This window comes from Gobio gobio (genome assembly GCF_949357685.1).
Source record: "Gobio gobio genome assembly, chromosome: 15".
Lineage (NCBI taxonomy): Eukaryota > Metazoa > Chordata > Actinopteri > Cypriniformes > Gobionidae > Gobio > Gobio gobio.
Window position 1 is genome coordinate 38,868,771 of NC_137108.1, and position 25,348 is coordinate 38,894,118.

The following is a 25,348-nucleotide window of genomic DNA, read 5'->3' on the forward strand; positions in this document are numbered from 1 at the left end:
AATAACCACATTCCTAACATTAGGATGTGATCCTATTTCGCTCTCCTCTCCTCGTCATCTCACTAACACACCAATGGGCGGGGCCAAAGTTTCAATGAAGTAGGTGTCGTTCTTCATTTGCAGAGGCGGTCTTTCACCGATCTATTTGATAGGCACATTCCACAATGAGTCGTTCGCTGGGCTTGGTAACAATAAAAGCAGTTTTTTGACTAACAAGGAAGTTTTCAGTTCTGAAACGTACAGGATATTCTTATAGTATGATGACCTCTTAAATGTCAAAAAGGTCAAAAATGACCCCTTTAAAGGTGAACAAATTTAGATTTGTATTTATTTATTTTACATTTCAGGAATTTACTGCTAATGCTAAAGCCATGTCTCAAAGTGTGGCACAAGAACTCAATTTAGAGACGAGGTGGTGAGAGATCTCACAAACCTCACGAGAACATGTCTGGGGAGGAGAATGTAATTTATGAAAAAAATTAAAACTCAGAAGGCAAGTTGAGGTTCAGATTGGATGCACATTTCAAAGTGGGACACACTTTAAATATCCCCAGGCAAGGTAGTGCTAACCTGGAAGCATTGTTAAACAAATTGCCTGTCTAACATTACTGCTCTAGATAAATCTGAGACATTCCCCTGATCCTCTGACAACATCCTATTTGTCTTGTCCCTGCTCTTTTCTCTGTAGTAGAAGCTCGGCTAGCTAGCAGATCCATAAAACCTCTGAAGATACAAAATGTTGTGGTAGAGATTAAATCTGTACTGTTTTCGACAGATCTGCAGCGTCAGATTTAGTTCTTTGATCTGTATCAACGCTTCTGGATTTCAGTTGAGGTGTAGTTACAAAAAAGTTTTTGTGCTCCCAAAGCAAAACATGATAACACTGTCTGTTAGATGCTAAAATAGTCAGATTTCTCCCTTTTCTGTAGCAAAAAAACTGGTCTCCATGTTAATACATTTTTGCAATAAAGCAAGAGTACTGTGATTTGGTTTTGCTTTTATACAACAATTCAATCATCAAAAAGTTTGGCACATAATTGCCCGTTAATGTGCATTTTTTAGTTTCAGTGAAGCTAGCACAATAATTTGAGCATTCATTTCTTTGAACGAATCGTTTGAGTGAATTTTCCAATGACTCACACCTAGGCGCATACTCTCCTACTATATAGTAGGCGAAAAACAGTATGTGAAAGGATTAGTATGTCAGAATTCATAGTATTCATAAAAAGTGAATCTTCACTTCACAATCTTCCGGCGAGATTGTGAAGTGTGAGTGAGCTTTACACACACAGCTCTTACTGGCCTAAGACAGTTATGTGGCGTTCACACCGGACACGATTGACGTGAATAAATCGCGCTATTCGAACGAAGGTGGACGCTTGAACATTTTGAGTTTACTCGCTTCATTCGCGCGTGAAATTCGCGTCATGGGAGGGGCTTCTGCTAGCCGGCTCGTCTCGTTGAGAAATGGCTGACATGGGCTGTGTTTACACGTCTTTTTTTGTTAAAATCTACTATTAATGTGTGACAAAACGTAGTTTTAAGACTTTTTCAGTCGATAATATAGTTGTTAAAAGCTCAAATCTGTGGTTTATTTATATAAAGAGTGCCTATTTGAACATTTTATCTGGCGTTTTCGGAGTTGTGAGCTCCAGCGGATCAGCGGCGCTCAGCGCTCGTCAACGCCAGCGAGAGCAACCTTTCCTCGGCCAGTCCTTCTGACATCTGCCGCTGGCTCTGATGTCTCTGTGGTGTGTCTCGAGCTATAATTCGTCTTGTAACGGACGATCTTTGGTCTCATGGATCTATCATTTGTTCCCTGGCAAATCGTTTAAGCTGAGGGCAAAGTGAAGTTTCATTACTTTTTTTATTTTTAGGCTATAACTGTACGTTACAGTTGTAGCCTACTAGCACTGACTTTGAATGTTTGACTGAATTGTTTGCTTTATTTCATGTATAGCTTATTATACCTTTTACTTATACTTTTGTATTATTGATCATACATAAACTTGCATTTAACAAAAAGAGACTGGGTTGTGTTTCATGTCATTTAATGTTATGACAGTGATAATCATACTGTCTGAACCAGATATTAATAAACAGATTTTCTCCTCATTGTTGTCACTACTAGAGCAAGCTCCTGATTGGTTAACGTGGCGCGAATATCCGGCAAAGTTCAGGCTTTTCAACTTGAGCGATTTGCGCGAATTGCGCCGCAGAATGCCATTTTGCGTCTCTGCATTGACTTAACATGTAAATCACTCGTGGGAATCACATCAATCGTGTCCGGTGTGAACGCACCATTACACTCACCCCCCTAAACCTCACTCCCATCAGGGTCACGGCACCAAATGTAACCGGTTCTACTCAGCCCGCTCCGAGCAGGATTCGAACCGTGGTCTCCGGCGTGGGAGGCGGCTACTCTAACAATGAGGCGATGTATGAATCGATGTAATCCACAGGATGAATCACTGGAACATCCGCACCACCAATCACAAATGTTATTAATCTGAAATAAATCTAATTCTTCATCCACAGCTATTGATAGCCTGACTGCAGCAGGATTCGTTGGTATGTCCTTAGTGGGCTCAGACAAGCCAATTCTTCAAAATTTTAATGAAGGCTAATAACAGCCTAACTCTCCAAAGGGAACTTGTTCACATTAATAAACAAAACAAGTGGATGAGTCTGCACACACAAAAGCCTCCATGCTCTCTAGCCAAGGGGCTTTCAACCCTGGCAGTGGCTCAAGCCTGATGTTTTCTCTGTTGTGTTGCTGTGCCAAATTATATTGTAATTACTTATTGGAGGCAGTCACGATGAGGTTGTGGCAAGGGGCTGCGGGGGGAGCAGAGAGGAGGACTTGATTGTTGCTGTTCATTCATGATGGCAAATCACTTGTGCTTGACTTCAAGAAAATGTGCATTGATGGAAAGAAAAGCTAGGCGTTCCTCGTCTCTCTCAGGATCTTCTGAGAACGTCTCAAATGTCTTTGGTTTTGGTAGGAGAGGGGTAATTGCCAAAATAAGGTGTCAGTTTGTCAGCTTTGGTATCTTTTCCCGCTCCCAGAGAAACGGATCCCTGTGCTGAACTATTAGCGAGTGGCGTAAATGAAACCTACTGGGACAGAAGCTCTGGGAAGATTCTCGCTTTCTTTTGTTCTTTCAGATACTGTGTACTGGCTCACATGAGTAATAGGGATCGGAATTGCAGTTTAAGGATTCTGATTCAGATTCCACTTTACGATTATGCAAATCTGATCCTTTAAAGGGTACATAACACACACAGTTTCTGCCAGTCTCATGTTAATCTTGAGTACCTATAGAATAGTACTGCATCCTTCTCTGAAGAGTCTTTAGTTTTATCATATTTATGAAAGACAGATATGCTGTACCGATTCTTTCCGAAAACAGCCGAGCTTGTTCATGCGTGCAGTGGGCGGGGCTAAAGAGTCACGAGCGCACACACACACAAAATACATCATGGCATTTGACATTTGATGCAGTGTCACTCACCGCCTGCGGTTTTGACATGACCGGGAACAGACAAAAACACTTGCAGAACTCCGTTGCTGCTCCTGGTAAACAAACTGCATCCACTGTTTTCTTAACGCTGGGTTATATGGGAAGCTGAACAAGGTTATCTTTCCCTCACAACCAAAAACACACTTCTTTTGTGACATTGATGATTTTGTGGTCTAAAAACGAAATGACAGCACTGCTGATGTCTTCTGTAACCCTAACAAAGCTCATTGATGGCCGTTCTCGTGCTCTCCCTCTGGTTGATGTGCTTAAGTTTTTAAAACTTATTCGAAACTTATTCGAATCCTGAAGGATTGTATTTGACCCCGAAATACTCCAAATCATTTTTATTTTAATTTTTGGCCATGTTTAGCTTGAGAATCCAACATTTTAACAGTACAAATAAGTCAGAATGCATGAAATAGCATTAGACCCCCCCCCCCTCCTTAAAATGTTACATTACTGATTCCTTTAGAGGGGTGTGATGTCTCTGCAACCCAATACTTTTTGTTCTTGTGATTTCAGTATTTCACAATATTCCTGTTTTCTGATTTGATGCATTAAAAAAGTAGTAAATTATGCCTGTGTTGGAAAAACTTAAATTTCAGCATCATTACTCCAGTCTTCAAGTGTCACATGATCCTTCAGTAATTATAAATCTTCATCATCTTAATAATAATTATTATTATTAATTATATTATTGTGTTGCTTAATATATTTGTTGAAACCGTGGCTTATTTTTTTCCAGGATTCTTTAATGAATAGAAAGTTCTATTGAGCATTTATTTTGAAATTGAAATCTTTTGTAACATTGTAAATGTCTTTACTGTCACTTTTGATCAATTTAATACGTCCTTGAATTTCTTTAAAAAATGTATGTTTTTGCATAGTATGCAAAATAATAACTTGCAGAGATCAGCCGCAATGACATTCTTGTCTATTATGCAAGCACAGATGCTTTTGAAATGAAAAATCCATGTAACCTATTTGTTGTACTAGCCAGATGTAAAACCCCCTTCCCATTTAGCTGTTGAGGGGACAGGCCCAGAGGTGGCAGTAATGAGGCAGTCAGCTCTGAGGGTCACCTTGATGTCATAGTTATTGTCAAAGCCATTGCCAGTGTGGTTCCACTCCCCTCTGCCCCGTCTGCTTTGAGTTGGCTCAAGTCAGCAGCACATGACTGGGATTTGTAGACTGCCCACGGCTGCCTGCTCTTTCTCACCCTACAAGGCTAATGTGAGGGACCGCAGCAGATGTGGCGAGGTGCTCAGGCTGTGGCACATTAAGCCGCTGCCCTTGGGTCGCGAATGTGCCGCGTATTAAATGTAATGTGGAGCCGAAATTAGTTGCAGGCTGAGTTTAAGAAGTCTCTGATGGATTAGAATAATAGTTTGGAATAGTTATAGAAAGCTTAAAGTATTAGGCCCTGTCCCAAATGGCACACTTCAAATGCACTTTCGGTCTTGTGATGGCCGCTGCTTGCGCGTGATCATGAAGTCCACAAGACCGTAGAGTGACCCATTTGTCATTTTAGGTTTCAGAAGGGTGCTTGTGAGCACCCCCCCCGGATCGGTCGAAGCAGCGTTACGTTGCGAAAGTGCGAACTCATAGGAAGACCGCAAGTGTTCAGGGTGCCATTTCGGACAGGGCCTTAGTTGACCCCGTATTCAACTTGCAGGAAGTTTGTGTGTGAACTTTACTGAGCTGTTTGTGAACATTATTTAAATGGGGCTTGTGTACTGGTTGGTAGGGATTTTTAGAGAGCAGGGTGGTCATTTGTCAGTTTAATAATAATACTAATAATAATGTTTCATTAGTTAATTACATTACTAAGAATGAACAATACTTCTACAGCATTTATTAATCTTAATATTAATTTCAACATTTATTAATACATTATTAAAATCAAAAGTTGTATTTGTTAACATTAGTTAATGCACTGCGAACTAACATGAACAAACAATGAACAGTTGTATTTTTATTAAATAACATTAATAAATACTAGAACAAATGTATTGCTCTGTTAATGTTAGTTAGTGCATTAATGTTACCAATAATGATGATGATGATAATGAATGAATGAATGAATGATTTATTTATTAATTTATTAAATAAAATATATTAACATTTCATATCCCATGTTTATTATTATTAGCATTAATAAAATAAAAATTAAATGAAATAAAATAAAAAAGTCATAATGCTTTTCTGAATAACTATTTGATAAATTATATTGACAAGGGTGATTGTAGATTTTGCAACTTTTCGTTAATAATATTCAATGACAGCCTTTTCAATGTTTTTTCTAAAGATTTAATACAATTGTATACCATACATTTATTAGTATTAATAATAATCTAAAGCTAATTTATCTTTAATAAAATACTTTTATTAAAATGATATATTTAAACTGTATAATGAATACTAAGAAGGCTGGCTGTATATTTGCAACTAAGCGGGCACAGTTATCTTCGATCGTTTAATTGGTCCTCCTCGCTGATATATTGGTCTATCACAGGACTTGTGTTTGTGTTGTAAATCTTCAATCACTGATGATTGATTGGTATGGGTGTACGTGCGTCCTTGTAGATGTCGTGTGTGAGTGCGGTGTGTCTTGAATGAAGGCGTGATTACTTTGGTGAATGGCTGACTAAAGAGCCAGTGTTGGAAATGTATGTGGGAGCTCAATCTGGCACCTCTCACTCTGCAAAAACAGAAATGAGAACACAGGGGCTCGCATGATGAAACAGAGCCTCGGATAACACAAGGCTGCTTAATTAGGCTGTCTGGCCAGGGGGTCCTAGTACGCCTGCCTGCAGCCACGTTAACCTCCCGAGAGGATTGAGGCAGTCGTATTGTAATGCACATTCTAGTGTCAACAAATTGTGGATCAAATGCTGTCCAAATGAAATGTTATTGCCCCGGAGGCTTTTAAATATACAGCCAGATGCTTTAAATAATTCATGTAGAGAGACTTGTCAGGTTAAGCAGGAAGCACGTATCCCTTGCCGTTTAAGGTTTTTAATGAGTGGAAGTCGTGGACTTGCATCACGACCGATAACATGTTTTGCTTCTCTCTCTCTCTCTTCCTCCCTCGGCAGCGGGCTGCACGTTTGATGAGGACTCCGACCCCAGTCTGTGCGAGTTCAGCCAAGGGGAGGATGACGACTTTGATTGGCAGCTGTTCCGCGCTCATGCCTCGCCACACTCCACCTCTGATCTCCTGCGCGGTAAGTCTGCACAGCATTGCCCATTCTTATTCCGCCAGTTTATTTCACACTGTGGCGCAAACCGTTTCACGTCCGTGGTCCCGTCCATCTCTGATGCCCTCCTACTGGCCTCATCAGAGTGACAGCTGGAACGATGGCCGCCATCGCAGCATGCTCTATTTTTTGCGTTTTATTTGTAGTTTTGTAAAAATGTTGAGAAAGTTTGGTGTGTAAAATGTGTTGAAATCAGCGCACGTGTGCGCATTTCATCAACTACTGAGATGTAGCCGACATGCAAATCGACTTTGACCAGTCAAAACAAGCCGGCGAAATAAGAAAGGTAAAGAGTCAGATCTATAAGCACACATCAGCAGGTCTCGTCTCCCGATGTCTTATTCTGTCCGTGTCAACCGGCGAACAGAAGTGATTAGGGAAGTTGGCCCCGCCTGAAACGAATCAATCCCGACGATCAATGAGTTCTTTGAAATGTAGCCCATCCCGAAACGGGAAGTGTCAGAGAGATTCGCACGGCCTGCTGGGAAGGGGCTTTTATTGAGAAGCATTGTTGAAACTAGATCAAAACAAGGAGAGGGAGGCAAGAAAGTGCAGAACTAGTAATTGGATTAGGCGGCCACCGGTGGTAAGTCAGTGAAAGAGACGGATGGATCGCAGGGACTCCGATTCCAGGAGAGATAGGACTCCGATGACACAATGAAACGGATAAAAACGTGGTAAGGTTTTCAGCGATGAAGTAAAACACAGGGGAGCTGGATAGAGAGGCTTGTGAAAAGCATATCTCAGGGGGAATGTGAGCCAAGCTCTATAATCTACACAAGTTTGAATGGAAGGTCAAAGACTACCAGAGGAATAGGAATTTACAGAGTGGGCCGGCTGTCCTTAATCTTTTTGAGGAGACAAACAGTACTACATTTGTGGCGTACATAATACTATATTATTATATTATATAGAAATATAATTCAAATAAATAAAAGTGCTGAATAAGTGTAGAAGGAAACAATGAAAAATGTATATTAGTTACTGTATCTGTTAATATTATTTAATGGACCTGAACTAACATTAACCAAGATTAATAAATACTGTAACAAATGCGTTTCTCATTGTTAGTTAATGCATTGGGACCTTATTGTAAAATGTTACCGTTAAGAAAGTACTATTCTTAATAAAGTGGTACATTTCATCCAAAAAGAGTTTTAATGCTTATTTGTCGCACAAAATCAGAAAAGTGCCTTTCTGCCAAACCTACTGTAACAAATAATTATAAAAATATATGTATGATCAATATTTAGATTTTATCACGAAAATAAGAATATTATAAAATATATCTTTTTGGTTTTAAATATTACACTGCCGTTCAAAAGTTTTTGAGCTGTAAGATGTTTTTAGAAGAAGTCTCTTATCCTCACAAAGGCTGCATTTATTTTATTTTATAAAAAACCCCCGGTAATATTGTGAAATATTATTAAAATGAAAAATGTTTTCTATTTAAAATGTAATTTATTCCTGTGATCAAAGCTGAATGTTAAGCATCATTACTCCAGTCACATGATCCTTCAGAAATCATTCTAATATGATAATTTGCTGCTCAAGAAGCATTTATGATTATTATCAGTTTTGAAAACAGTCGTGTAAAACATTTTTTCAGGATTCTTTGATGAATAGAAAGTTCAAAAGAACAGCATTTATTTTATATAGAATTTTTTTTAACATTTTAAATGTCTTTCCTGTTACTTTTGATCAATTTAATGCGTCCTTGCTGAATAAATGTATTGATTTCTTTAAGTTATTTCCCCAAAAAATATTAGAATAAATTCTTACTGACCCAAAACTTTTGAGCGGTATTACAAAGTTGCAAAAGCGTTCAATTTCAGATAAATACTGTTCTTTTGAACTTTTTATTCATCAAAGAAGCTTGAAAAAATGTTTTACAAAACTGTTTTTAACATTGATAATAATCATACATTTTCTTGAGTATCAAATCATATTAGAATGATTTCTGAAAGATCATGTGACACTGAAGACTGGAGTAATGATGCTGAAAATTCAGCAGTGCATCACAGAAATAAATTGCATTTTAAAATATATTCAAATAGAAAACAGTTATTTTACATTTTAATAATATTTCACAAGATTAAATTTTTTTTTGTGTATTTATAATAAAATAAATGCAGCATTTGTGAGTATAAGAGACTAAAAACATTTAGTCCCTGACCTATTATGACACCTGGATGTTGCGTTTTTTTTTTTTTTTAAGCATTTCTAAGCGTGATTTTGATGTCTGTATCATCATTTAGAAAATTACTAAATTGTAAGATGATCATTTTTTCGGTGATTAAACCAAATGTTCTCATTATCTTTTACACTAATCTTGTGATTTGAAGTAATTGTTATGGGAAAGGAAAGATTTATGCTAATGAAAGCACCGTAGCAGGTTTTGAATGAACGAAATGCTACAAGTGTGTTCAGTTTGAAGTCCTGAGCTAAGAGAATGTTCCACTTAACTGTGAATAGTACCAAAGCCATTAAAACAAAACTACAGCTTGTGTTAAATATATGAATGAGTCATTAGGACAGTTGAGGATGATGGAATCCTCCACAGTAAATCATAATCTGCATTCTAATCATATGCAGACCCAAGACACTTCACCCGCAGTCACAGGCGCTGTGCAGTAATTAATACATTTCCCTCTGGGTTTAATTAAAGCGGACTGTCTGTCGTGTGACATTCACTCTGCTCTGAGGGCAACAGATGAGTCTAGGCAGGCAAAGTTTAAGTGTGTGAGAATGATGTCACACCTTGGAAACACAGTAGGAAGTGTTTGACGGTGTGAATGTAAACAGACAGTGACATCGCACATTCACCCTGCGGTAGGAGTATATCTTCTATTCTTACACGGAGAACCCCACTCTGACATCTGTAATGGGCAATGAGGCACTAACCAGCAGATTTTGATCTTCATAACATGGGGCACTTTGGGAAACTAGGTCAGAAACTGCCATGGTGCTGAGTGGCAAAACGGATCCCATCATGTTGTTTCTGTGTCAGTATGCAAACATTGTGCTCTCATGCACAAGACCAGTTGTATTTTCTCAGCTTTCAGCTACTGTCGCCATCACTCATCTAAATTCAGAGCACGATGCCGAGCTAACTTTTGCTTTGAAGATTACAAGAGGACGGGGTGTAACTCTTGGTCCCTTTGTGTGGATAAAACGGCACAGTTTTGCAGTGATAACCCGTATCTCTCTGTCAGGAGACAAATCCATTTTTTCTATCTGAGGAAGAGGTTTATGAGGGATGCCAAAGGGTTTCGGATTCCTATTCATTTTCACATTTATGTATATAAAAATAATATATCTTTTAATATAATTCTTAAATAGAAATATTGGTTACACTTTAGTTTAGGGTCCAGTTCTCACTTTTAGCAAGATGCTAATCAGCATGCATATTATAGGCTATTGGCTGTTTACATATAAAGCACATATTAATGCCTTATTCTGCATGACCATATTGTACCCAATACCTAAACTTAAACACTACAAAAACTACCTTACTAACTATTAATAAGCAGTAATTAGTATTTTATTGTGGCACAAGTCGTGGTTAATAGTTAGTTATAGAGAGAATCGGCCCATAAATGTGATCGAAATGTTTATTTTTTTCTCTGTTTTGCTATGACAATAGGTCATATTTGTGACAGTTTCATAATGTAACAGTTTAATTGTGTCACTCGCACATAGGGCTGCACGAGTAATCGAATTCAAATGAATTCAAGTTACGGCTTAGTGCAATTTTCAAAACGCAAAGGCTGCAATTTAATTCAATAAATATATAAATAAATATAACCGGCTTGTTTTCCACCAAAATAAAAAATTAAGAGAGCCATAAACTTATTTAACTTTTTTGTTATTATATATAAATATGACTAATAACAATAAATATAATTTTTTTCATTATAATTAATTAAAATATTAAATTAAAATAATAACAAATAAGTTAAATTATTAAACAAGATACTAAATAAGAAATATTAATGTTTATATATACAGTATGTACACCGATCAGGAATAACATTATGACAGGTGAAGTGAATAACACTTCATCACGGCACCTGTTAGTGGGTGGGATATATTAGGCAGCAAGTGAACATTTTGTCCTCAAAGTTGATGTGTTAGAAGTAGGAAAAATGGGCAAGTGTAAGGATTTGAGCGAGTTTGACAAGGGCCAAATTGTGATGGCTACGACTGGGTCAGAGCATCTCTAAAACTGCAGCTCTTGTGGGATGTTCCCGGTCATTATCTATCAAAAGTGGTCCAAGGAAGGAACAGTGGTGAACCGGTGACAGGGTCATGGGTGGCCAAGGCTTATTGATGCACGTGGGGAGAGAAGGCTGGCCCGTGTGGTCCGATCAAACAGACGAGCTACTGTAGCTCAAATTGCTCAAGAAGTTAATGCTGGTTCTGATAGAAAGGTGTCTCACACAGTGTGAATACAGACACAGTGCATCACAGTTTGATGCGTATGGGGCTGCACATCCGCAGACCAGTCAGGGTGCCCATGCTGACCGCTGTCCACCGCCAAAAGCGCCAACAAGTTGGCATGTAAGCATCAGAAATGCACCACATAGCAGCCGGTGCATGTGCGCCGCTTACCTGGGGAACACATGGCACCAGGATGCACTATGGGAAGAAGGCATGGATGGTCCTGCCTTCCATGTGGATGTTACTTTGACACGTACCACCTACCTAAGCATTGTTGCAGACCACGTACACCCTTTCATGGAAACGGTCTTCCCTGGTGGCTGTGGCATCTTTCAGCAGGAAAATAATGGTTCAGGAATGGTTTGAGTAGCACAACAAGAAGTTTGAGGTGTTGACTTAGCCTCCAAATTCCCCAGATCTCAATCCAATCGAGCATCTGTGGGATGTGCTGAACAAACAAGTCTAATCCATGGAGACCCCACCTCGCAACTTACAGGACTTAAAGGATCTGCTGCTAACATCCTAGTGCCAGATACCACAGCACAACTTCAGGGGTCAAGTGGAGTCCGTGCCTCGACAGGTTAGGGCTGTTTTGGCAGCAAAAGGGGGACCAACAATAATGTTGGTTGTGATAATGTCATGCCTTATCGGTGTACACATATATATCCCCCCCCAGAATCGTGCTGTCCTACTCAAATCTCGAATAAACTCTAAGAAATTGTAGTTTTGTTCCTTATGTTTCTTTAGATAAAGGTTGTGTCAAATGCATAAATGTAAATGTTTCCATATGGAGTTTTGGAAAATAATAACAAAATGGAGACCCTATGATGTACATTTTCCACTTAGGGAAAAGTTCTTGGACAATGTTTTTCATAGACTGCATTAGTATGTCTTTGATTTGAATTTGAGTTTAGACAATTATTCTTACAATTTGATTTCAACCATCCAACTCTGTTTTATGTTCTCACCAAAGCCAACTTTGACACATCAAGCGGTTAACATTAATTTGCAAGGAGATTATTTCTTATCTGATCATTCGTTGTAAGTCGGTCACACTGCAGTCGGATGTGTCTATCCAAGCCAAATGCATGGTGGTGTGCTCTGAGGTAAGACCTGCGTGCTACACGTTTGAATCCAGTGGATCGGTTAGAGATGGGTAGACCTCTCGGTCAACGTGGGAGGCAGAGAAACCTGCAGCACTTTAAATAACCTAATTGGTCTTTTCTCTCCTTAAGCTAGGCCTCTGGGTCCAGTGGAGATCTGCAGTAATCTCCTCACTGGAAGGAGGTTCCCACAGATATTAGCGCTAAAGCCAGGCAATTCTCTGGGCATGTTGTATCTTATTACGCCTTTCCTTAGTCAGAGAGGCACCGAGGCACACAGCGCTGTTCAGAGACCTGTAGGTCTTTATTACCAGCCGCCCTTCACCTTTTTCAAACAGCGGGCTTGTGTCCCATCTGCACATTATCCACACTCTGATGCCCAGGCCTTATTCATCACTGATATGAGAGACCACAGGGGCCCCTGACAGAGGAAGTTGGTGGGGAGACGCATCTGGTGGAGTTGTAGGGTCATTATCAGACCTGGCTGGCTTCCCTCAATGATCTAATAAAGTTTCCTGAAGCCCAGAGCTGCCTGCTTCCATCCGCCATCTCTCAATCACTGACTTCTGCTCTGGGACTCTCAAAACTGCCTCTCTCGACACATGGATGGAATGGAGTTTGTAGTGCGCTGCAATGATTTTGAATTAGTGTTTACATTTGGACTTGTTTATGACCAGGGGGCAGTTGCATAAACATAGCCGCCAAGTTAAGACTGTGTCTTAAGAAGTAGTCTGCCCAGCTAGCGGTTAGTTAGGGCTAATCACTTTTTATTTCATACTGTAAATGACTTAAAAAGTTATGATCAGTCTTAAATAATTGTTTCAATGCAACCGGCTCCAGGTCTGGTTTGGAAGGATGTCTAACTCGCTGGGTTAAAACCAAAGACAAACCAAGCTTCGGTTGCTATAGAAACAGGGAGTGTTCTGGGATGCGCGTTTAGGATTGCGCATTAGATTTATCCAGGCTGAAAAATGCAGGGGTTTTTTTGCCGTGATTCAAGCGTTTAAAAACCTAATTTTATGAGACCGTTGTTGTCAGATTTCATTGGTCATTTAGATTTCACTTATCATTTAATCATAAGCTTGGCGAACTGTTTTAGAGAATTTGATGTTTCCCCATTCAAAAAGATAGGAGCTGCACTTGCATGCCCGAGAGGCGTTTCAAAGATGGCCGCCGAGTGAAATGACTTGTCTTAAAGGGATTTTGGTTAAATGGAACAGACTGGTGATTTCTATTCTTTACTTTTTTTTTAAAGCATTTTATTCTGCATGTTCATGATTATAATTTACTATTTATTTGAAGGTCGGTGCAGCTTCTGCAGTAATGCGGTCGATGTACCGGTCTGTCGTGGTGAAGAAAGAGCTAAGCCGTAAGGCGAAGCTCTCGATTTACCGGTCAATCTACGTTCCTACTCTCACCTATGGTCATGAGCTTTGGGTCATGACCGAAAGGACAAGATCCCGGATACAGGCGGCCGAAATGAGCTTTCTCCGCAGGGTGGCTGGGCGCTCCCTTAGAGATAGGGTGAGAAGCTCAGTCACTCGGGAGGAACTCGGAGTAGAGCCGCTGCTCCTCCACATCGAGAGGGGACAGCTGAGGTGGCTCGGGCATCTGTTCCGGATGCCTCCTGAACGCCTTCCCGGGAAGGTGTTTCGGGCATGTCCAACCGGGAGGAGGCCCCGGGGAAGACCAAGGACACGCTGGAGGGACTATGTCTCCCGGCTGGCCTTGGAACGCCTCGGTGTCCCCCCGGAAGAGCTGGAGGAAGTGTCTAGGGAGAGGGAAGTCTGGGCATCTCTGCTTAGACTGCTGCCCCCGCGACCCGGCCCCGGATAAGCGGAAGAAGATGGATGGATGGTTATTTGAAGGACATTTGAACTAGCTTTTTACATTTTTCTAAATTGTTAGAATTACACAACGTTTATAAGGTTACTTTTTAAAAACAATAACATTTTCACCAAGGCTGCATTTATTTGATAAAAATACAGTAAAAATACAGTTTAAAATACATGTTTTCTATTTTAATACATTTTAAAATGTATTCCTGTGATGACTAAGCTAATTTATTTCAGCCACCATTACGCCAGTCTTCAGTGTCACATGATTCTTCAAAAATATTTCTAATATGCTGAATTGGTGCATTTATTTTAAATAAATTTTTTTTTTACATTATCTTTACTGTCACTTTTGATCAATTTGACGCATCTTTGCTAAATAAATGTATTAATTTCTGAAGTTTTGGAGTATATATTCCCCCATGCCAATGGGGTGTGAAAAACATCTTAAATATTTATTAATTATACTGAAAAGTTCATTTATCTTGTTTAATGGATATATTACTAAAAAAGTATTTTATTTTTATAAAAAAAAAAAATTTCACTGGAATACATGACAATACTGATTAAGAAATAATTTTTGCAGTGAATTTATTGACAATGTGATTTAATATTTTGAATCATGTGAAACAATGCTTTAGAATTTCAGGCATTGAGTAAAAAGCAACACTATGGTTTTGGTACAGAAGGAATGCTTCACGAAAGTATTCGCCAGTGTATATAAAGGTACCTTCTCATCTGAAATCAGACTCACCCGTAGCACTCAACTCAAAGAATTGATTAATCATGCCTTTCTTGTCTTCAATTTTTCAGAAACTCTTGGATTAATACAACGATCGTCCGCTTCTCTTTGAACTTTCATCTGATCTGAGAAGTGTCTCTCTTTTTTAACTCTCTCAGCCCAGAGTTTCAAGTTATACGTTTAGCACCTCGTAATGGAATCGGCTCTTGACAAAGGTCCCAAACAAAAACCTCACCATCCATATAATTGAAATTCCATCATCAAAGTGCACATGAGATCAAAGCTTCATGAGTATGGTTGTAATATAGATATGTGGCTTATATTGCTATATTAGATGGCTGAAATATTTCATTGGAATCAGAGAGCTTGTTTGCATTCTGAGATTGTTTTTCCACAAAGGATACATGTGTTGCCTGTTTTAGAATCTGGCCAAAACAAAAAAAATGTAAGGAGAGTTTAACTTAAAAATGTGAAATTATGAAATGAATGCTGCATGCAAAGGATGTGAAGTTTGATTATTTTTCCCAGGCTGATTTACCTCATGGTTAGGAGTACAATTTATTTATATATTTACTTTATCAAAGGGTGACTTATAAATCCATCATGCTTCTCCTGTAAGAGATTTGGTGGAACAGAATAAAGATTATGTGTGGTACATTTTTATACACACACCACTGAGATGAAAGGTGAAATGGGGAAATTAATTGCTGTGTAAATCTAACAGGGCAGACTAAATCCAATTTTATTAGGAGGCAGATAGCATAAACCACAAAGCCAGGCTCAGACCACCACACATTCACAAGAGTTCACATTTACAGTCACACGCAATAAATAAATAGAAAGGCAATCCAATGAAAATCACATCCAATGAAAGGCAATGCAACCATGTATCTCTGTTGAGATGCTTTTTTTAAGAAGCGCTTGAGTCAAATAAGGCGACGTTAAAGAATTTAAAGAGCCCCTGCGAGAGGTTCGTAAAATTGAATCTTTGCATTTTAGATCCATCCCTGTAAAAGTTGGTAGATTTATGCTCAAAATTCAGGGTTTTACATATTTACGGGAGTTTATAAAAGAAGGATGCAGTCAAAAAGTACCACATTTCTTTGTTTATGAGGCAATATATGCTTATTTTACACTGTATAGCTGCCCAATTACCTGTACAATAACTTCACAATTAAGTTGTAAATTTACTTTAATGGATTATAGTTGTCTGCACTGCAGTGCTTGAGACTGAACCACAATTCCCAGCTTGCACTGTGGCATTTATTTATTCATTATTTATTATTAATTTATTAAACATATCATTTATGTTTGCTAATGCAACTACTGCTGATTACTGTGTTATTGGCGGTTGTGTTGTTGTATTTGTTGCCTCTTAAAGGTCTTTGTTGTGTTGACTGCAACTCTGTCCTTAAATAAGTGGTTGTTTAGTGTTGCCGTCATAGTGGTTTGTGTGTTGAATGTTAAGAACCCTTCAGCCCACATCAAATACTCAAGTTTCATGTCATCTTTATATTCTTCAGAGACATCTACTGTTTGGTTTCCAAAATTGCTGATAATCAGGCTTTTATTAAATGAAATAAAGTACCAGCAACTTTCCCACAATGATACCCATTTATTTTTTGTCTCAGCTGTTATTGTAAACAAGATCAATATTTACTCCAAATGTGAGACAAAACCACACAGCATGGATCAGTTATCATAGAAATTGCGTATGTGACTCTGGAAAGCGGAGCGGATCCGTTTACAAGCGCAGGACAGATTTGCGCAGACCACAAAACTGTAACCACTTTAAATAAAAATACATTTCTGAAATTCTACATTATGCATTGCATTACACTACCCTTCAAACGTTTGGGCCCAGTACGGTTTTTTTTTTACCAGTAAGAAATAAATACTTTTATTCAGCATTAAATTGATCAAAAGTGACAGTAAAGACAAGATGTTACAAATGATTTCGAAAAAATATAAAAGAATATATACATGAAAAAGTATATATATATATATATATATATATATATATATATATATATATATATATTATGGTTTCCACAAAAATATTAAGGAGCACAGCTGCTTTCAACATTGATAATAATAAGGAATGTTTCTTGAGCAGCAAATTAGCAAATTGGAATGATTTCTGAAGGATCATGTGTCACTGAAGACTGGAGTAAGTTATTTTGAATTGTAATATTTTATAATATTACTGTTTTTACTGTATTTTTGATCAAATAAATGTATTCTTTTAAAATATAAAAAAAATCAAATCAAGCCCAATCTTTTAAACGGTAGTGGTTTCATGCAACAAAAATGCTATTTCCCCATGTGCATTAATTTCGGACATATTTTGATTTGGTGAACCAGCTGTCAATCAGAGTGGCCCACCCCTTTTAAAAACACAAAAGTATGATATGACTGGCATGACAAGCTTTTAGTCTGAGGGCCTCTTCCTCAAGCAAAGCAACCATTAAAATGTAATTTAGATAATAACCATATAACAAATTATCTGTAATTTGTCTAATTAGAAGACTATAAAGCAACAAAAAAAAAGGAAGCTGCCTGTACACGCCGAAATATGAGCTGACAATTGTTAATGATGCCTAACTTTGTTTACTTACTCTGAATGAGAGCGCACATTGTTTGGAAATCAATTTCAAAGTTTTACACACACACACACACACACACACACACACACACACACACACACACACACACACACACACACACACACACACACACACACACACACACACACACACACACACACACACACACACACACACACACACACACACACACACACACACACACACACACACACACATATATAGTCCCAACCAAATATATATATTTGGTTGGGACTATGTATTTTTTGTAATTATTTTATGTAAAATATTTGCATTTCCAATTTTATTTCTGATTTCCAATTTTATTTACTTCAAACTTATTTCAGGTAGTTGCAAAGGCAACATTTCTAATTTTCTTATTTCAGCTTTACTTCACTTGCTAAAAATGATTTTTAATAGTTAGTTTTAGCATTATTACACTGGTGCAAGATGTCTTTTCTCTGAAATCTGCCCTGATCTAATGCACCAGGCGGCCATTTTGAAGCCTGAACCGAGTCTTTAGGTGGGATTAAAATTTCGTTGTTTGAAGTTACAGCAGAAAACACCCACAGGGACTTGACATTAAGCTAGGCGACGGTATAGCCGAGCATGTACTATGCTAATGTTAGCCCTCCTCCAGCGACAGCCTCCCTGTAATTAATGTTGTTTTGCGGCTAGCAGGCGAGACCTTTCAGAGTAAAGAGGTCTGTTTAACAGGATAATTGAGAGTGAAGTTACGACCATAACCTTCAAATAGCCTGTGGTGGTGGTCACCTTGACCATGTATGTCAAGTAATAGCTTCTTTCAAGCAGCTTATCTTTTGATGGCTCAATGAATAAATAGTGTGTTCGAAGGACTGTGACGTTAAGATGGAGGATGTTGAAGGAAAGGTGGAATAATGGCATAATGTGTCTTAGGGTTCTGCTCCAGTGCGGAGCTTAACCCGCAGGCAAAACGGCTGGTTGTGTTTATGTTGTCATGCTTGCTTAGCTGTTATGCTAAGCAGCATGGAGCTCTGGGACAACCCCCTGATGGTGCTTGTGTTTGCTCTCTTTTTACCCTTCGCCCGCTCTCTCTTTCTATGTCACCGACATGTTATCTTTCCCGATGATTCAGAGCTGCACTTAAGGCTGTTTCAGATGTGACTTTAGACTAGCGCTGTGAAAAGATAGTCACATAAATGGCTGCCCACGTCTTTCCGGGCTAATTTAAACTCCGTCTAGCTGCGTGACACGAATTAGCCTGTGACACGACACGCAGCGTGAATGTATTATAGAAAGTTCAGTGTTAAAAAATGTTTAACTGATTATCTTATTCATTGTCATGCTTTTTTTTTCCCGCCTGCAATTCCCTTTATGGAATACACTTAACCTGGTCTTGACTGCTTCTTATGGTGTTATATTACTCTTAAATAACCTGACCGAGCCACAATCTTAGATTATTTATTTGGATTTTGAGAGATTCAATGAATGCCAGACCTCCATAAATGGTTCAGGTTCATTTTTGCTGCAGGTGTTGAGTAGTGAATATTTTATGCGATCTGCTGACTTGGCTTCTTTTTTGGCTGTGGAAATGGTGTTTTACTGCTCTGAGGTTGTTTTTTAATCAAGGGTTGAGGAGAGTGCCTTGGGGGTTCCTGAGCCATTCGTGGTTGAGCGTGGTGTAGATGCTACCTAATACAGTCAATGCCCATCAGTAATTCAGTGTCCAAGCTCACTGGTCACAGCATTTGGCTTGAAGGCAGGACATAAAGTGTGTGAACACATTGCCATTTATCTCAGTCTATGGGAATGTGCGCACACACATCTGACATTTAGTATCTCATCAGCATGACAGATTGTTCCACCATATAAATATTAGAAAGTAAAACATTGTATCCATGAATCCACTTTATTCTCACTGTGGTAATTGTAAGCGTCTGTACTGAAGCAGTAATTCCTTCTCAAAGGTAATAGTAAGTCCAGTGGTTGAGTTACAAACATCATCTTATTCCTGAGCAAAATCATCTCCCCTTTTTTGGCACCCCCTTCTGGAAAATTAATATTAAGTTAAAGCTGTTTTTATATAAGCTATGACCAGCAACCATGTTTCAAAAACCAGCTCGACCACCTTAAGCTGGTACAGTATGAACCACATTTTAGCTGTTTTGTTGCTAAGCCAAGATGGTCTGCCAATTTGCGCCAGTTAATAACTAGTTTTTGACTAGTTAGTTACCATCTTAGACTAGTTAGTGACTATCTTGGACAAACAATGACCATTTTGTTATAGCTATTAGCTTATGAACATTTTTGACAAGTTAATGACCATCTTGCTAGTGATAAACTAGCTAGTGATCATCTTAGACCAACTAATTGCCATCCTAGACTACCCAATGACCAGCATAGACTAGCTAATGGCATTTTTTTGACTAGCTAATGATCATCTTAGACTAGCTAATGGTCATTGAAGTCTAGCCAATAACCAGTTTAGACTAGTTAATGATCAGTTTAGACCAGCTTAACTATCATTGAATCTCCCCATATAATGACAATTTTTGACAAGCTAATGACCATCTTAGACTAGTTAGTGCCGATCTTGGACAAACCAGTGACCATTTTGTTATAGCTATTAGCTTATGATCCACTTTGACTAGCACTATCTAATGATAATTTTTGACAAGCTAATGACCATCTTGGACTAGCTGATGAAAATCTTTAATAAACTAGCTAGAGATCATTTTAGACCAACCAGTGGCCATCCTAGACTACACAATGACCAGCATAGACTAGCTAATGGTATTTTTTACTCGCTAATGATAATCTTAGACTAGCTAATGACCATTTTTGCTTGCCAATAACCTGCATAGACCAGCTATTGACCATCACAAACTAGCCAATAACCAGTTTAGACTAGTTTATGACCAGTTTAGACCAGTTAATGACCATCTTAAAATATCTAACTAGCATTGAATCTCTATCTAATTATATTTTTTTGACTAGCTAATGACCATCTTAGACTAGTTAGTGACAATCTTGGACCAACCAGTGACCTTTTTGTTTTAGCTATTAGCTTATGACCATCTTAGACTAGCTAATGATCATTTTTGACAAGCTAATGAAAATCTTTACTATACTAGCTAGTGATCATCCTAGACTACCCAATTACCAGCATAGACTAACTAATGGTATTTTTTTACTCACTAATGATAATCTTAAACTAGCTAATGGCCGTTTTTTGCTTGCCAATGACCAGTTTAGACTAATAATAATAATAATAATAATAATTTGTTACATTTATATAGCGCTTTTCTAGGCACTCAAAGCGCTTTACATTGAAGGGGGGAATCTCCTCAACCACCACTAATGTGCAGCATCCACCTGGATGATGCGACGGCAGCCATATTGCGCCAGTACGCCCACCACACACCAGCTGATTGGTGGAGAGGAGACTGAGGGATGATACCAATCGTATAATATGGGGATGATTAGGAGGCCATGATGGACAGGGGCCAATGGGCAAATTTGGCCAGGATGTCGGGGTTACACCCCTACTCTTTATCAAAGGACATCCTGGGATTTTTAATGACCACAGAGAGTCAGGACCTCGGTTTAACGTCTCATCCGAAGGACGGTGCTTGTTACAGTATAGAGTCCCCATCACTATACTGGGGTGTTAGGACCCAGACAGACCACAGGGTGAGCACCCCCTGCTGGCCTCACTAACACCTCTACCAGCAGCAACCTAGTTTTCCCAGTTGGTCTCTCATCCAGGTACTAACCAGGCTCAGCCCTGCTTAGCTTCAGTGGGAAACCAGTCTTGGGCTACAGGGTGATATGGCTGCTGGTTAATGCTAGACTAGTTAATAATCAGTTTAGACCAGCTTAACTATCATTGAATCTCCCCATATAATGACAATTTTTGACAAGCTAATGACCATCTTAGACTAGTTAGTGCCGATCTTGGACAAACCAGTGGCCATTTTGTTATAGCTATTAGCTTATGATCATCTTTGACTAGCACTATCTAATGATAATTTTTACAAGCTAATGACCATCTTGGACTAGCTGATGAAAATCTTTAATAAACTAGCCAGAGATCATTTTAGACCAACCAGTGGCCATCCTAGACTACACAATGACCAGCATAGACTAGCTAATGGTATTTTTTACTCGCTAATGATAATCTTAGACTAGCTAATGACCATTTTTGCTTGCCAATGACCTGCATTGACCAGCTATTGACCATCACAAACTAGCCAATAACCAGTTTAGACTAGTTTATGACCAGTTTAGACCAGTTAATGGCCATCTTAAAATATCTAACTATCATTGAATCTCTATCTAATGATAATTTTTTGACTAGCTAATGACCATCTTAGACTAGTTAGTGACAATCTTGGACCAGCAGTGACCTTTTTGTTATAGCTATTAGCTTATGACCATCTTAGACTAGCTAATGCTCATTTTTGACAAGCTAATGAAAATCTTTAATAAACTAGCTAGTGATCATCCTAGACTACCCAATTACCAGCATAGACTAGCTAATGGTATTTTTTTAATCACTAATGGTAATCTTAAACTAGCTAATGACCGTTTTTTTGCTTGCCAATGAACAGTTTAGACTAGTTAATGATCAGTTTAGACCATTTAGACCAGCTAAAACTATCTAATGACCAGTTTAGACTAGTTAATGATCAGTTTAGACCAGCTAAAACTATCTAATGACCAGTTTACACGAGTTAATGATCAGTTTAGACCATATAGAAACCAGTTGTCATGTTCCAAAATGCACCACCATCTTAGACGGCATTTTCCAGCAGGGAAAACAACAAGACGATGGAATAATCCAGCTGATGGATGTTTGGTTATTTCTGTCTCAAGAGAATTTGTTTGCGATAAGAAGTCTTCCGAGTGCTGGTTAGCTCGCACTTGTACACAAGCCCTTCATTTTCAGTAAAAAGTTCAAGTAGAATCTTTGTCTTTTATTGCCTGGCGTGCTCTCTTTTTCTCTTATTCCTTTGCTCTGTTCTCAGGTGCAATCTATTTTGGGAAGAATTACCATAATAACACACGTCGCGCGAGACTGGCTGTCATTGTAATTGATATCTAGACGTGGCTGCTGGGCGGAGCCATTTGCATATAATCACTTTAACTGATATGATAATGAATGTGGTGGGCCTGATGCAAGCAGAAAGTCTCTCCGGAGACGGATGGCTATTTGAATTATACTCAATAAGTAATATATTATCCCAGAAAGAGAGACTCTTTTGGCACAGCGACACCTGGATAGATTTAACAAGGTCCACCTCGCTTATATAAGCAGTCCGCTTCATGTTTGTACATGTTTTCTCATAACCTTAATTACTTGCCCTTGTTCCCCCAGATCTCTCTTGAGTGAGTCCTGTGTCCTTGTAGCCACCTGGAGTTTGTTCTTTTATTTATGTGACTGCTGGTAAAAGCTCACTCTAGTGGTGTAGTACAGAAATTGGTACAAAAAAGGGGTTTGTTACTACTTTAGAGAACATTTAAAAAAACGTTAAAATGTTTGCTGACACACACACACACACACACATCTAGCGGCAATTACGGTGCTTACTCATAAATCAGAGATAATTAGGCACAGTTTGTAGTCATTGTTTCAGGTTTCCCACAGAACAGAAAAAACCCCACCTGAAGCCTTATAACTAACAACCAATGAAATATTTTAGCACACACATTGTACTCTGTAGATACATAAGGGGATAAAATAGTATATTTATATTATTTATATTAAAGATCTGTTTTTGACCATACATTGAAAGCCAATGGGGTCCAGAACAATACCCCATTGACTTTCAATGGTCAGCGAGACATTGTTCAAAATATTTTCTTTCATATTTCACAGAAAAAAGGAAATTATACAGGTTTTGATTGACATGAGGGTGAGTAAATGATGACAGAATGTTCATATTTTTGGAAAGGCAGGGAAATCTGGAAAATTACAGTCTGAAGCAAACACATTTTCCCCCTCTGGTATCTGGTGGGATGCTAAAAGGGAAAAGGTGATACAGAGAGAATAGATTAGAAAGTGAATTCAGAATAGGTTTGGGAAAGACTCTTGGTTGTAATGTAGTCATCCAGTGTTCTGGCAACTCTCTTACATGAGTTCATTTGTTCCTCAAACACACACTTCTTCAGTTGACCTCCAGTTAGCCTCAATTCCTGCTAACTGGAAGCAGCAACAAGCTGAGAGCTCAAAACACACTACTTCAGAAAAACAGCCCGAGGAAGTTTTACAAAACTCTAATATGGTCTGAATCAGTGGCGTAGCCAGAATTTTATTGGTCCCATGTTCAAATGAGGGGGCCACTATATATATATATCTAATGTCTATTCAAAACTGTATGCCTTTCGGTAACACTTTACAATAAGGTTCATTAGTTAACATTAGTTAGTTTACATGAACTAATAATGAACTGCACTTATAAAGCATTTATTTATCTTTGTTAATGTTGATTTCAACATTACACTAATACGTTATTAAAATCTTGTTAGCATTAGTTAATGCACTGTGAAGTAACATGAACAAATCACTAACAGCTGTATTCATATTAACTAACGTTAACAAAGATGAACAAATACAGTAACAAATGTACTGCTCATGGTTAGTTCATGTTTGTTAAAGCTGCACTATGTAACTTTTCCATCCACTAGAGGTCGCCTTTTCAAAACAAAGGCGTAGTTTGATCACGGCAAGTTTGAGCGCAGAATCTTGGGACGTGGTCTCCACCTCACAGCCGGTGGAAAAGAATCGGGATAGGACTTGGGCAGAAATCATTCATGGATGTGATTATTAACATTACTGTAGTATGAAGCAGAAGCAGGAGTGATTGTTAATAAGAAGAACGCCGGCGGGACTTTTATTAGGCCGTTTCCGCTTTTCCGGCCATGAGTATGAGGTAACGCAGCTCTGTTTATCATATTAGATACATCTGAGTGTGTTGAAAATTGTTATAACGTTACTCTGTGCGTTCGCTCACTGGCTGCTATGACACTTGTTGCACACTGTAAAGCATTTCTGCAAAATAAAACCGTAAACCGAGGGTCGGCCATCGACAGGCGACTCCCTCACACATCCCGGTTCCTTGGTTAAAATAGCAATTTTCTCACGATTTACAAATAGTTGGAAACATTTGGGATATTGTAAGTACTCAACTAAACAAAATATATAACACTGTCCTAGTGGTTTATGGATATTTTACTGAAAATGTTTTACATAGTGCACCTTTAATACATTAAACTAATGTTAACAAATCAGACCTTATTGTAAAGTGTTACTGTACCTGCCTTTCTTCTGCGGATAACAAAATATGATATTTTGAAGAACTTTTTTTATCCACACAATGAAAGTCAGGTTCAAAACAACATTTTTTAAATGAAATGTCTTAAAAAATATTAAATTTTTAATTTCATACTAGGAAATAATGTACTTCTTAATAATTGCATTTAAGGAGCCACCAGAACTGTTACAGTGACTATGGAAATCAATGGCTACCTTGTCTGGTTACCAACATTCTTCAAAATATCTTTTTTAGTTCAGCAGAAGAAAGAAATTCATACATGTTTGGAACTACATAAGAGTGAGTCAATGATGACGGAATGTTTATTTTGTGGGTGAACTTACCCTTTAATGCATCCTTGCTGAATAGAAGTATTCATTTCTTTAAAAAAAACTTTTTGAACTTTGTCAGGTTATAATGGTCTTACATGACACCTAACCATACTAGCTTACATTGTCAGCAATGACAAATAAATGAGCAGATTAGCTAACATTGTTGAATGACTGAGCAAAGATGCTCCTGCTGCTGGAGTAATTG

General features: G+C 38.4%; 1 protein-coding gene across 4 annotated transcripts in view; it reads left to right on the forward strand.

Annotated features, from left to right (window-relative positions):
• The window catches only part of ptprub (protein tyrosine phosphatase receptor type Ub), a 322,943-nt gene that overhangs the window by 105,715 nt on the left and 191,880 nt on the right, over positions 1–25,348 (forward strand). For all 4 annotated transcript variants that reach the window (XM_079836102.1, XM_079836104.1, XM_079836105.1 and 1 more), the window contains exon 2: positions 6,623–6,751. In XM_079836102.1, coding sequence (XP_079692228.1) covers positions 6,623–6,751 — 129 coding nt within the window. The remainder of the gene's footprint in view (positions 1–6,622; positions 6,752–25,348) is intronic.